Source organism: Cyclopterus lumpus, chromosome 4 (assembly GCF_009769545.1).
Source record: "Cyclopterus lumpus isolate fCycLum1 chromosome 4, fCycLum1.pri, whole genome shotgun sequence".
Taxonomy (NCBI): Eukaryota; Metazoa; Chordata; class Actinopteri; order Perciformes; family Cyclopteridae; genus Cyclopterus; species Cyclopterus lumpus.
The window spans coordinates 3,138,364-3,153,177 of NC_046969.1; the positions used below are offsets into that span (position 1 = coordinate 3,138,364).

General features: G+C 43.1%; 1 protein-coding gene across 7 annotated transcripts in view; it reads right to left on the bottom strand.

Annotated features, from left to right (window-relative positions):
- ect2 (epithelial cell transforming 2) overlaps nt 1–14,814 on the bottom strand; it is a 41,268-nt gene extending 26,454 nt beyond the window's left edge. For 5 of the 7 annotated variants that reach the window (XM_034530346.1, XM_034530342.1, XM_034530344.1 and 2 more), the window contains exons 1-10: nt 14,353–14,742; nt 13,505–13,662; nt 12,883–12,962; nt 7,697–7,879; nt 5,808–5,897; nt 4,019–4,126; nt 2,887–2,960; nt 1,406–1,536; nt 654–766; nt 101–163 (exon numbers count right to left, since the gene is read on the bottom strand). In XM_034530346.1, the coding sequence (XP_034386237.1) occupies nt 101–163; nt 654–766; nt 1,406–1,536; nt 2,887–2,960; nt 4,019–4,126; nt 5,808–5,897; nt 7,697–7,879; nt 12,883–12,962; nt 13,505–13,637 (975 nt within the window). In that variant the 5' untranslated portion in view covers nt 13,638–13,662; nt 14,353–14,742. Of the gene's footprint in view, nt 1–100; nt 164–653; nt 767–1,405; nt 1,537–2,886; nt 2,961–4,018; nt 4,127–5,807; nt 5,898–7,696; nt 7,880–9,227; nt 9,321–12,882; nt 12,963–13,504; nt 13,663–14,352 lie in introns of all 7 variants that reach the window. The other 2 variants (XM_034530347.1, XM_034530345.1) reach the window with 2 other exon arrangements.

Here is a 14,814-nt window from a genome sequence, read left to right on the forward strand (position 1 = left end):
ATAATTGATTCTAGTAAAGCACCTCGTGAGTGAGTGAACATGAATTTGGCTTGATTTACTACACACAAACGTACATTAACATGACCCATAATACACTCACCTTCTCATAGAAGTACATGGACTCTCCGGCCCGAGCGTCCATCTGAATGCTGCCCCAGAACCACTACCACAGAAGAGAGAAAACACTTTTTATACTGCCCGGGGTTAGGATAGAGGTATATAAATAAATAAAAAAGATTTCTAAAACTATAATGACAGACTTTCCTTTGAAAACCAATGAAAGTGACATATTGATTGCAGGGTTATAACTACACCTAAACTACCCTTGCTCAAATTGCTCATCCACTTGAATGAGGAAATCTATTATTGATCCCTCTTTCCGACAGCACAGACCGAGAGAGGGGGAGTAGACTGTATCCATTGAGGTTTCATCTAAAAAGGAATCCTGTGCACTTGATCATTTGGCATTCTGTGTAGGAGGACAAAAACTGAGAGGATTCATTATTTTTCCTCCTGTCCCCCTTGTGTCTGTATCTTCCTGGAGCAAAGCAGTTATCCTGTTATGACCAGATGGTGCTTGACCAGTATGAGGTGTGTCAAATGTTCTCGTCTTTGGAAGCAGCACTGAAATAAACTAAAAGAACACTACCTACCTCCTGTTTGACCACATAGAGTTTCTTGGGAGAAAACGGCAGCTCCTTTACTGAGTTTTCCTCCACCACCATGTGTGTACACCTCTCATCTCCAACCTCAAGATAACTGCCACCTTAGACACAGAAAACCAGGGGCACGATGATGAGAAAATATATACACAAAAACTTTTATGGATCAGCTTTACTAATGTGAAAGGAGGAACACACACACACACACACACACACTGTTTATACTGTCCAATACTGTTTATACTGTGTATATTGTATTTATCCAATAAAAAAAGTCTCTACAGCTTCCGCCACAAATTAAAAACACATCTATTCTGACTATACCTTGAATGAAAACAGAGTAGCACTTCAGGGGCACTTAAAGTGCTCTTACTTAAAGCATTTTGTAGTTTGGCTTTCTTGAAGAAATATTACTTTCTTGATTCTTGTTGTTCTGAATTTGTACTCATGGTTGAATGCACGTATTGTAAGTTGCTTTGGATAAAAGCGTCAGTTAATGACATGTAATGTAAGCCTCTTTCTCAAACAGCAGTTATCCAATTAGCTTAGCAATTAGAACTAGGGGCAGCAGAACTGGAACACTTCCCAACAGATTAGGTCTGCACTGGGCTCGAGTAAGAACATAGTGAGTTTCTAAAGAGGTTTCAAAAACCTGAACAATAAATGTCTAAGCACTGTCAAATGTGTCACTATCTGTCAAAACCCAATAGGAAAAGCTGCTGCGTGGGCGCCATGACACTGACCGTGCTTCAGAGTCCTCTCCTCCATGTTGGCCTTCTCTTCATCTGAAAAGCCCAGAAAGCTGAGGACGCAGTCCTGGAACGGAGGAACTTTGAACTCTGTTCGAAACGCCTCTTCTTCTGCGTAAAAGTGCCTTAACACATGAAGGTGGGAGAAACAAGGTCAGTCAATACCACCATGACATCGTTCCTAAAACTGTTCCAGTTGTATGTTAATTTGATCTGTGTGTAAATCCACACAACCATAATGCATTCACTTGGACAATCATTAACTGAAAATGCTACAATTAACCAGCTTGCTACCTGCAGATGATGCTGACCATTCAAAGCTCTGTAACACTACTTGTCATCATTCACACACTGATGGGAGGAGCTACCATGCAAGGTGACACCTGCCCATCAGGACTAACTAACAATCATACAACATTCACACGCACACACCAATGGCACAGCCTAGAGGAGCAATTTTGTGTTAAATGTCTTGCCCAAGGACACATCGGCATTGCCTAGCGGAGACGGGGATCGAACAGCCGATCCTCTGGTTAAAGGACGACCGGCTCTGCGACCAGAGCCACAGTCGTCCATCAACAACGATCCCTTCCGGGGACCAATAAGCAATCATAAATATTAGTGCTAGATACACCAGCTTTCATCAGCAGGAAGTAACAAGACGTCGCACATTGATATCATCAAGAGAGAACACAGACAGGTGTACTCATCAACTAGCTACGTACATACAGTCTTGGTCAGGACGTCACACCCCATAACCTGGGGCTTCACAAAACCAGAACTTTGAAGAATTGTAGGTGCTAGGTTTGTGTTGTGCTTCCACAAACACTTCAAAGAAAAGACATTAAAAGCCACAAATTAATATAACAATGTTTAGTGTGGAGCACATTTAAATGACAGTGAATCTGGAGCACGCCGGGGGGTGAAATGGGAGTTACTGTACTTCTTCAGCACTGCAGCTACCCTTAAAGTGCCTGAAACATGTCAGTGGCAACACATAGCCAAATCCACCTTGTTTAAAAGTTGCTGATACTAAATCTAATTTTTCCAGTTCGATTACAGGGAGGCAGAATATCCTCGCAGTTGTAAAATCGATATTTCAGAGTGGAGTTTCTCCCCTCACAAATAATCTAACGCCGAGAACAAATACGAGCCGGCAGACGGGACACGAAGCGGACAACGGCCACGTTTCACTTCGGCCTGCCAGCAACGGCAGATATGACCAGCCGCCGCTCGTCATTGCAACCGGTGAAAGATAGCCAGTGGCTGGAAATGAGACGCTGCTAGCTGAACCATGGATTTCATAGTCAACCTGGACGCAGCCTTGCTCACAACCGTCAGGCAAAATTACTTTTCACACTTGGCACACAGAGATTTTTCACTCGCATATGCAGAGAAAAGCACTCGTATTGTAGAGCTGGTTCGTCGTAAAGGACAGCAGCTTTGAGCGTGCTTCCTTCCTTCCTTCTACTTACACTTCATCTCTCCTCTCCCAAGCCTTGTGAATCCACGATGGCGTCAGAATGGGCGTCCCCATGCACACTGCCAGCTGAGAGATGGGACACAGTACGACGTAGGAAAGAGAGAGGAGGAAAAGGAAACACAAATGAGTAAATAAAACCCTTGAACTAGAAGACCTGCGTGTAATTCCACTGTCAGTGCTCACGGTACAACAATCCCCCCCTCAGTCACTTTTTTGATCCTGATCCCCCTTGTCACTCAGAATCACACTACAAATTTGACAGGTACAAACAGTTTTCACTCCAGGCACCATACAAAAACAAGTATGTTGTTCAACTGGATTATCTCTTGTTGAGCTTCAACAAAATACACCCTCCATGAAGAGGAAAGAGTAACGGTAAGAACTGAGAGACAAAAAGATGAACAGATCTTTGCCTTCTCAGTGTATCGCTATGGAGGAGGCCATGTTGCAGTCAGTTAAAAAAGGATTTAACTGGGTAATAAAAAAGTATTTTGGTTGAATTTATCATTATGTAGAGAATGTTGACTGCCCAGTGATGGAGCTGGAATAATGACACCATGTGAGATCACGTGACTCCTGTATTAGCTGCTCTGCACTGGCTCCCTGTAAAATCAAGAATCACATTTAAAACTCTTCTCCTCACCTACAAAGCCTTGATTGGTGATGCACCATCATATCTTAAGGAGCTTGTAGTACCATATTGCCCCACTAGAGAGCTGCACTCACTAAATGTGGGGCTACTTGTGGTTCCTAGAGTCCTAAAAAGTAGGATGGGAGCCAGAGCCTTCAGTTATCAAGCTCCTCTTTTATGGAACCAGCTTCCACTTTCAGTCCGGGAGGCAGACACAGTCACCTCATTTAAGAGTAGACTTAAGACTTTCCTCTTTAATAGTGCTTATAGTTAGGGCTGAATCAGGTTTGCCCTGGTCCAGCCCCTTGATATGCTGCTATAGGCTTATAGGCTGCTGGGGGATGTTTTAGGATACACTGAGCACTTATCTCCTCTTCTCTCTCTCCTTATGGATGAATTTACATCTCTTCATTGCACCTTACTAACTCTACTTCTTCCATGGCCCTACTGAGGCTAAATTATGGTATTTATTCAAAGATATGCATGTACAAACCCTGTATTTCTCTCCATGAGTGGAGTAAGCGATGAGATGAGTAACCTTGGTGGAGAAGTCTTTCCGGATGGTTCCACCCATGTGATGAACCAGATTCACCAAGTTCTTCTACAAGGAAACAAAACAGCCAGCACAAGTTCAACCAAGGTGGTTTATGATAAACATTTTGCTCTGCCAATTACCTTTTCTCTATTGCTATTAATCTTTTTCCCCAACATAGTGGATCAGTCCCTCTGTATACCTGAGACTTTTGATATGCATTTGATTTCCAAATAGCATATATTACAGCGTGGAAATATGGAACAGTAAGTGTTTGACTTGATGGATGTTTTGATGGCTGTAGTTTGCAGTGCTGTTGAACTGCATTGCCTTTAGTGACAAGACAAACAAGGGCATCTCAACCAAATAGCTTAAAGTAGTGCTCCAACCTCTCTCTTTAAGGCAGTGCCTCTCAAACTGTGGGGAAGGTATTACAGGTGGGACGCAAGGGGGAATGCAGATTTTGTTATAGCTATTTTTTTTGCCAAATATTAGTTATTTTTTGCACAGATATAACTTTATTTGTGTTGTTTTAACACAGTGATTGCACGTTTTATTAGTTTTTGTCTGATGGGGCAATCTGGTTTACTTGAAAGTGATTGCAAAGTGATTCTATTATTTGAAAAAGCACAAAAAGTTGTTATTTCAATAAATATTCAGCACAGACCATTTTGTTACAATTTTGTTGGGGCTTTGGGGCATGAACATTTTTCTTCCTCCGAAGTGGGGCGTGACAGAAAAAGTTTGAGAGGCACTGCTTTAAGGATTGAGACGTTTCTAGTGAACGAGGAGCTGATCTCCAGTCCTGGTTGGATATTAAGATGTCATAACACACGGTACAATAATACACTGTTGTTTTGCTGCTTCTTCTTACATCCTCCTCTGCCTACAATTGACAGTCAAAACATGTTCCGTTTTAAGTTCCATGTTCTACCCTGCTCCGTGGCGTTTCTCATCTCAACCCAAGTGAGCATGCTTTTTATTTACTTCAGATAAAAGCGAAGGCAGAAATACCCACAAACAAGCAGCACCTGAAGGAGGCTGCAGTAAAGGCCTGCAAAGCATCTCAAGGGAGGAAACTCAGCGTTTGGTGATGACTATGGGTGTTAGACTTCAGGCTACCATTGACTGCAAAGGCTCTTCCTTAAAGTATTACAAATAATCATATTTACTTTTATGTTAGTTTGTCCAATTACTTCTGAAACTCTGAAAATGGGTGGGTGTCTGTGTAAAAATGACTAATTCCTAAACGCAATATTTTTGTTATATCCATTGAAATAAAGTTGAAAGTCTACAATTCAACCACATTGTTGACTTCTTTATTTTAAATCCATCGCAGTCATATAAATAGGCAACATTTGAAAAACGGTATATTCCCACATTGTCTTACAGGTAAAACAGCCACAGCGAGATGTTGGATGAAGAGCAACAGGCAACAGGCTCTTGCTGCTTTTACTGCAAACCAGCAACACATTCAACAAGTCATCAAGGTAAACTACATTTCTCTGCCGTGCCATGGGTTAACACACACATCCGGTTCGACTCCAAAAGGGCTGCTTACGGCATAACTCCACCACGGAAAACCCCTATTAGTAAGTGTTCCCCTACAACATGCATCCTGAAAGAACGCTCATGGCATTGCATCTGGAATGGTGCTGCCCAAAAGACAGGTCGGTTTAAAAACAACAAAAAAACATGGCCTTTCTACGCAGAAGGATCAAGAACAAAGAAAGTGCCTTGACATACTCACCACTTCCTCTTTGTTCCTGAAGCCGGTGAAACACAGCGACAGGTTCAGCATTGTGGTGCAGTAGAGAGGACGACAGGAAAACTGGAGAGACTGAAGTATAGAATAACACAGCGATACCGTTAATGCAAGCGTGTCTTTTAACAATGTGATTAACAATTGAGTGGAAGAGCCCTGCAAAAGACGACAGCGCCACATTCAGGGATGGACAGCGTCGACTCTTTGAACAAATGCTGCTTTCACGTGGGGAACACCGTTCTGGTGTGTTGACCAATCACGTCCAAGCATTCTTTCGTTGAACGCAGGTAAACCGTCCGCGTGGAGCACAAAAGAGGTGGAACACATCGGTCGAAAATGCATTCTGGGAGGCCAACAGCCATCGTCTCATAAAGCTTTTTTATTGGTTTAAAATGGACTTCTAAACTGGCTGCTTGTGAAACTCAAGTTGCTAATCAGACTGTAACTAAGCAACAGAGCACAGAAAAGGAAGTCTTGGTGCGGTCATCCATTGGCTACCAGTCTGCAGACTGATGACCAATTGGAGGTTGCAGTGACCTTTGACCCCCAATAACCAACTGTTCCTCGAGTCCAGGTGGACATTTTGGATTTTGAAGAAATTCCTTCATGATGAAACCAGGTTTTTGCATCACGTCTACAATTCAGTCCATACTTGAACACTCTCTCTCTTCCTCAGAACGTAAATAAATAAATACCAAACCTTCTCAATTTAGACTCAAATGACCCAGTGTGCCAGTACTAGTTAAGACCGCTGTAGCTGACTGGAGGAAACTCCCTCCAGGTGGTGTGTCTGACAGGATGACGCCTGTTACTTGGACTCACTCTCTCTCGACACTTACCTGGGGAACACGTTATTGATTGATTCAATGTGAACTCCTGCATAGCAGGGACGTAATGCGTTCAGTTCTTTTAAAAGTACAGAGTACGGTACCCAACCCTATAATAACTATAATAATAAACAGATATAAAACAAAGCAATTCCTCTTTCCCACAAGAAATAATTGCGTACTTCACATAAAGATTAAGCTTTCTTAAAATCAATTGATATTCTTCAAAATACCTGGGTTTAGGAGGGGCTGCGGCCCCCTGAGCATCCCTCCCACCCACGGTTATGTTATGTGTACAAATTATAATATTAGTATTATGTTCCTGTAAAAAGGTCTTGGGAAATTATGTTTAACACTATTGTGCATGGTTCACAGAGGTAAACATGCATGAATAGTGACTCCAACACCTAATAGTCATGGTTTAATGCACTTATTGTAAGTCGCTTTGGATAAAAGCGTCAGCTAAATGACATGTAATGTAATGTAATGTAATGTAGTCATGTTCAGATAAGTTGGTGAAAAACTGCTAAATGGCCCGAGACCATTGGTCCCGTTGTCGAGAGACACACATCTCTATGGTGCTCTGCAATGCAGTCACAGCCTGCGTGTGCGTGTGCCGTCCTCAGCTGACAAATGTGCAGAGCGCCCTCCGTCGTGTTGAAAGAAGCCACAGTCGGGGCATATTGTTCATCTTCCGCATTAGCATCCTATGTGATGTCTCTGTCAGACCGACAGCACAGCAGGCAGCTCCCGTTCATCACTCTGTCGCAGAGCCACGACGGATTCTCTGCATTCCGATTCGTCAAATCAAGGTTAATCTCGGGCCCGTCTCTGTTGGGTCCTCCCCACATGACAAACCGACCACATGTGTCAGAGGGACGCTGTAAGTTCTTTGTTTGAATTCAAAGTTGATGAGGTCTAAAAAGCCACGCTTGGACCAAAGTGGGGAAGTTATTAAAGTAATTAAATCACTCCTTGATGACATCCTGTTGGGGAATCTAGTCCGTGACACATCATGCCCCGGAGAGAAAAGGATGAATCACTTACTTCCTGCCTGGCAGCACAGTGCAGCACGACGGGAGGCCCCACGATGCGGTTGTCGCGTTTGTAGAGGTAGTTGTAGTCGGAAGAATCGAAGTCCGTGAGGACGAACACCGTCTCGAAATCCGTGTTCTCGCCATCGCCAAACTCCTCGACGTTGTCCGTCATGATGCACGAGCTGTTGATGTCCTGAAAAGGAGGAATGACAAGACGGAGTAATGAAGCGGTGCGTGGCGCACTGCGGAAGGAAATGTCATAATGAATCAGCAACGTAGCACGGGGAATGAAAGAGGGGTTGGCAAGGGCGGGTGATCGGTTTGTACTTTTTATTAAGAAAAATATGGAAACATCAAATGTCCATGACCTTCAAAACTATTTAGAGACCAAATATTTGCATTCTTTTGAATACTCACTGACAAGTAAGGCAGAAAGTACACTGCGTCACAATAATCCGACCGTGATTCAGAGGAGATATTCAGAGCCAGTGAGTTCTTAAAATAATTTAAATTAAGATTTTTTTCCTGATGGGAGTGTAGAAAAGACTGCACTACCCCATCATTCTACACGCAGTAGACAGCATGGTGTTCCACACAGAGACCACGCTTAGTGCTGCATGAAAACAATCAGTCCTGCCCTCTCAGAAGAGGGAATGTGTTACTCGGGAATCTGAATAGAATTGTCTGAATCGACGGCTTCAATAACGGAGCAAACTGTCGGGACGCTTATGTGCGGAGCTGGCAGCGCAGGAGGGGTGAAATGACTCGTGCTGCCTGTAAACCAGCCCATAAAACAAATGACACAGGACAAAGTGAAGAAGCATCGGCGGAGTCTCTCTCTCTCTCTCACACACACACACACACACACACACACACACACACACCTGTGTGAGTAATTTAACATTTTGGGAAATGCACTTATTTGCTTTCCCTCTGAAAGGTGAGATGATCAGATTAATACCAATATCATACACTAGCTTAGCAAAAGACCTGAAGGGGATACAGTGAGCCTGGCTTTCCAGTGTTAGACGACCCTCCTGCAGAGCACTAGTAAATGTCTAATCATTTATGTATGTAAATGTATAATTGTAAAAGCCACATCCAGACGTGACACTGTTATCTTCTCATCTCACCCTCAAAAAGGGAAAGCTAATTGACATGTTATTTCTTTAACAGGAGAGGACACTCAAACACCAACGCTTCAAGTGCTTTTGGAATATACATGGAATATGTTACATGCTGGACGTTGCCTGTTTAAAAAGCCCATTTTTAAATGCCATTAAGCGTTTTTAAATGACTCCTCAGCCCAGAAACTCGCATTGACATTTGAGTTCAATCCATCTCTGTTAGGGAGAGATCCAGTTATCAAGTATTGCATCACATACAATTAATTATGCACCCACAAATCAATTCACCATCAGTGAGTTGGCCATGCACAATGATTGAGTGAGTACCCGGTGTGAATCAAGACTCATGCGGCACTTCCCCCAGTCCTCATCAAAGTGTCAGTCACACACAGAGAGGCCGACACTGTACTGTACCATATTGACTATAGATTTTATCATCATTTTCTCCTCGGCGCCCGCCTCGCCTTCTCTTATCTTTACCACCGGTACCTCCATTACTCTGATGGCCTGTAAAAAACCAACCAGCAGGAAGCAGATGTCAAACACTGGCATTTGAGAGGCGATAGGGAAATAAAAAGAAGGGAAGGACAGAGTGTTGGGAGAGAATGAGAAAGAAAGAAAAAGTGAAAGCCAGAGACAAATTCACACAAATAAACCCACATGAGGACAAAATATAGGAAGGCGAGGAGGAGGTGGGGCGGGGTCCGTGTCCTTGCAAAGTCGAAAGACAGGGGACTTCAAACAAGTATCGAGCATCACAGGGGGTAGCCTGGGAGGAGAAATTTCTCTGAAAAATTAATATAAAAGTTCTAAGCCCTCAGGGGAGGCAGGAAAAGACAGGTACAGAAGGGGGAAGGGGGATATGAAGAAGTAGGAGGAGGGGCTCTTTCGGTGGGTTGCATGAGCGATGGCGGCAGGCGGTCGGCAGGCAATCGGGAGAACCCTGATGGAGCTGTCGGCAGACGCCTTTGGAAGTGGCCGCGCTGCAGATCGGCAGGGAGGAATAGATGATTTAAGCAGGAAGCCGTCACGAGTGACAGGACTCAGGAGACCTGGGAAAGAAGTCGTTCTCGCAGCACTTAGTCTGCCACCACGCCTCCAAATCACCTTCACGAGGTGCTACTCAAAGACAGAGAACTACGCTGTTGACTGGAGCCGACACAAACACACCCACACACAAACACACCCACACCCACTGGTAGACATTTAAATAAATCGCCCTTGTGTGCATTGTGTTTTGTTAAAGGGAAATGTAACATTAACCCAGGGCTTTGTTGCTTCTGTAGGCCTACCTGTATGTTTCCGTCTGCTCAAATGGCAAAGAAATCGGGGGAAATTGTTTTTAAGTTTGGATTTGGATGAACAAAGTTAGCAAGACGATTGTAAAGGAGCCATTTAGGAACAAAATCCCTTTGACCTGACAACTGCTACGACCCACCAATGGGTGTGCTAGGGGAGCTAGCAGAAGCTAGAGAGGTTCGAACTGCCTTTTAAACAAATTGAGTAATTAATTTAAGCCTTTACGAAGCACTTAGTATTCCAAAGGCAAGAAAAAGTCACCAAATACAATGTAAATAAGTGCCCTTCAAAAGAGCAGCATAGTATCAATGTTTTTAACTTGAATATTTAATAAATCCAGTAGTTTGACAGAAACGTTGTCACATAATTGAGGGACTTATGACCTTAACACTAGCTCTAAGCAGCTTAAAAGACATCAATGCTAAGATTTATTTATTCATCCGATGAAATGAAAGCCAATTAATGTCCTGATAATTTGAATAATGTGGGTTTCTGCATCTACTAGAGATAACTATAACAAAGTAACGGATGACAATTAGTATTTTTGACAGGTTCATTTGACATCCATTTGTTGAAGTATAATTTTTCTGAAAAGTGGAATTAAATTCCTTCCGTGACTAGATAATAGATTTCTAGATCACAGACAGTACCATTTCCATAGTACTGTGTTGGAGTCTTGCCTATAATTAGATCTAATTAAAAATCTCATCATTCATCAAGATTATGAGCAAACTGGCCGCGATCCTTTTCTTCTGCCTCTCTCTTAAGCGCACACAGACGCGTGGTGAGAAGCCCTCGAAGCCAAGTGGCGCTGTGTAGTGAACTGATAATCTCTGATGGGCTGCGATGCTAGTGAGGGAGCAGAGAATGGCCTGTGATACAAACACACCGGCTACAGCCAGCAGCTGTTCACGAGAACCACTCATCACTCATTTCAATGCCGAAACGACACTTTAATACTGTGGGTTGTGAAGGCTCTACAAGCAGCCAATTACTAGGACTCCTGTACTACCATGTCTCATCTCCTCAGACAGGTGTGTGAGAGAGAGATTTTAGAAAAGTGTGTGCGCACTTCTCCCTCAAATAAACAGTATTACTGAATTTAAAAAATGAAGCTGTTTCTTTTGGTCAAAATAAGTCTCCAAGTACAGACATGTAAGCCGAGTGGCAATTAACTGAGCCACTCGGAGGGGTAAGCCTCAGCATGCAGCAGCTTTAAAAACAAAATAAAAATAGAACAATGCAATCGATGTCATCTTGAGAAACGTGCAAGAATATCCAAGCAAAAAAAAACAGCGCAGCGTCGCCCAATCCTTTCCAATTAAAGTAGCTCTGGAGCCCGGTTAGTCAGGCCTTCCTCCAAACACTCCCCCAAAGGATCAGAATGGACGTAAACTACCAACACGGCGTCTGTAAGTACTCACAGCCGTTTAGCTAGCAGCCTGTGGAAGACTGTGGTGACTCAATGGGTGCTTGGGTAGAATACACTCAGGCAGGTAGTGCGTCCAATCATTACAATCAGGCCATATTAAATGATTGGATGGGCTTATGACCGTCCTGAGACCGCCACTGGTACCACTTTATTTCCCGTCAGAGCATTTAATTCATTGATTGCCGTCAGGGTGGAACGAGAATTGTGACCAAAAAAAAAATTGAAATGTTTTTTAACAAGAAACTATAATGTGTGGAATTATTTACTGGAAAGTAAAAGCAGCGTTATGGTCATGGGCTATACTGTGGATAATGGTTTATGGGGCAGTCATAATGGTTACATTGAAAACAATAAAGGTTTCAATTTAACTTTTAATTTGTGTTTTGTTAGATTAGAGTGACCTTATCTTTTGACCACCAAAATCTAGTCAGTTTGCCCTTGAGTCTAGGAGAAGAAATTCCCTCCTGCTGTTTCTGAGATATTGTATTCATGAGTATGTACCAGACGTAGGCAGTATGTACGTTAGTGGTGCACACATCACCATCACCGGTGTCACGTTGGGCCACAGCATGGATTTTGCAATACTGTCTTTATCATGATTAACGCACACACGTTTTGGTTGTCACTAGGTTACCAATTCAGAATCAATCATATTACATTTACATTATGATGCAGGATAGTCCTCCCAAAACACATATTAGGTAAATACCTAATTTTCCTTCTTATTTGGAGCCAATAAAGATAATCTGTTTTTTGTATATACTTTATATAAGTTTAAACTCGCTTTGCCAATAGAGTGAAAATTAGTAGAATCATGTTTCGAGTTGAGTATCGATGTTAATTTCATAATACCACCACCATAAAACTGCCTGATTTGTTGACTTATTGTTGCAGCACTAGTTTCAATGTTATTATTTTCAGTGTTTTCATGTTTTACATTGATGGTTTTACTTTCTTTTTTTTTTTTAGCTCTTGTCAGATTAATTATGTCACTATATATGATTGCATTTCAGAAATCATTGCTACACAGACAGCAGGTTACACTGCTGTGTAGTGCAGAAATCCTGAACATGCAATTCCATGTCCATGATGTTGGGGGAAAACAACTTCATGGACATCCACGAGGTATTTTCACATTACATGCCGCTTCAGATGCAACTCCCATCTACACACTAAAGATATAGAAAAAAACACGGGCAAAAAGTGTTCATCTATGGACAGGCCTTCAAAACAGAATTTCTGTGGCCTACTTGTCGAACAGAGAAAAGCTCAGACGGTGAAGGCCAGCCGATTTAATGGAGCCCATTGGTAGTTCAGGGTGAATAGAGATTGATGTACCTGCAGTGCTTTGACCAGAGCTCCATTTCTGCTCGCTGCTCCCACAAGAACAACCCTCGTCTCCACTTTTGGCAGCATATCTGAGAGAGAAAAAGAACAGTGAACAAGGTGGTAAAGGGACACACACACCTCAAGGAGTAGGTAGTCTCTGGGAGGCCATGTACGTTTTTCAGCCAGGGGTTATAGGCCGACAAAACATCTTTGATTAAGAGGTAAGAGAGAATGGGAGCATAGAAATTAGGGAGAGGTGGATTGATATAAGAGTAAAGTATAAAGCCAGCACATGTTCCCAGGAGAACATGGGATGGGCATATCAAGCAAAAATACTATTCCATTAATTAATCTAAGGCTGCACTGATCCTACTTTATCAGTCCTGATACCAATACCAGGTCTTAAGATATTGCCGGTACTGAGCACCTTCTCGCCTCACCTGGTGAGTGAAAAGAAACTATAGGAGTAGTGGCATTTCACAGGCGGCCAAAGCCTCCCACTTATTCTACAGGGAAATCCTTGGTTTGTTAACTTGGGTGTTATCTATGCTGAAACTGGAGGTATATGGGTCAAGATATTAAGAGAAAGGAGGAGGGAGAGAAGACAAAATGGTAGCCGATGCAGACTGACCTTCCCCGTCGTCACATGACATGCCCAGAAATACATGGTCCTTGGTGGTTTCTGCGATCCTCGAATCGTAGACCGAAGTGTCCACCAACAGACTCCGGGCTGTCCCCAAAGTCAGTATGCTGCTGTCAGCCATGCTGAGGACTTGTGAAGGCACCGAACTGTCCAAGCCATCAAAAGTTACAGGGAATGAACAGAGAGAGAGACACAAGAGGGAGAAGCCAGCCAGGCAGAGAGGAATGAGACAGTAGAGCAACAAGGAAGAGGAGGAGAAGAAGGGAGACAACTGTCAAACTGAGGCCAGAGACTCAAGTCGGCATGAATTCAAACGCAAAATACTGCCCAAGTGTGACAATCCAGCAACATATGTGGACCGTGATAACTTTGGGAAAACTAGGCGAGGAGGATACAACGGTTTTGGTTAACAGCATAGTGTGTCCTGGGCCCAATGACAGTCAGTAACAGTTACAGTGGCCTAAAACTCTCTGCTGCAATCAAAAATAACGTGTAATTATGGTTATGGCTAAAACAAAGACAAACAGTGCCGTGGTAAAAACGTGTAACAAGCTCACAACGGACACGTTTCCTTTCTTTTACAAACACGTTAGTCGGATTATGGAGACGAAGCACATAGTTAGTTGGTAACTTTTCTCTCCTTTTCGTGTTTCCTAAGACCTAAGATAGTCATTGTGTAACATAGTGGGCAGAATGTCTTGAACTATGAGGCCAGCAGTGGTCATTAGCTTACAGGAGTCATTATTTAAACGTTGGCTGCCTTCACCAGAGGTTAGCTTAGCGTTATTTAGCTTTTTTAGCACAGCTCAAACTAGCTCAAAGTAAACCAAACTTACCGGCTGTTCCGGCGGCTGGTGCCTGAGAGAAGGGACTAACAGAGAGGTAGCGAGCGGAGCGACACTGCCGTTAGCGGCCGAGCTCGTTCAATTCAATACGCTCTCTGGCTAACGGAGCTAGTTACCGAGCGAGTAAGTCAACAATACAAGAAATAATGTCGGAGAATTCCTCTTCGGTCCAAAATACTCAGAAAAGCTGGAACATTTCTCCGTTAAATCTCAAGTCTGGTGTCGACGCATGTTGCTCTTAATACGTGAAAATAGTTTCAAATTGTCGAAATATGGCTACTTTAGTTTGTTGACAGCTAACTACGCTACTTCATAGTAGTCCCAAGTAGGTGTCCGCCTGCTGTTAGAGCTCATTTCAAAAAGCAAGGCAAACAACGGTGCCGCGCGGTGATTGGGCAAGAGTGACGGAAAGCCAGCGGCTTCCGACTGGCGAGGCCGCTGATTGGTCTGTTC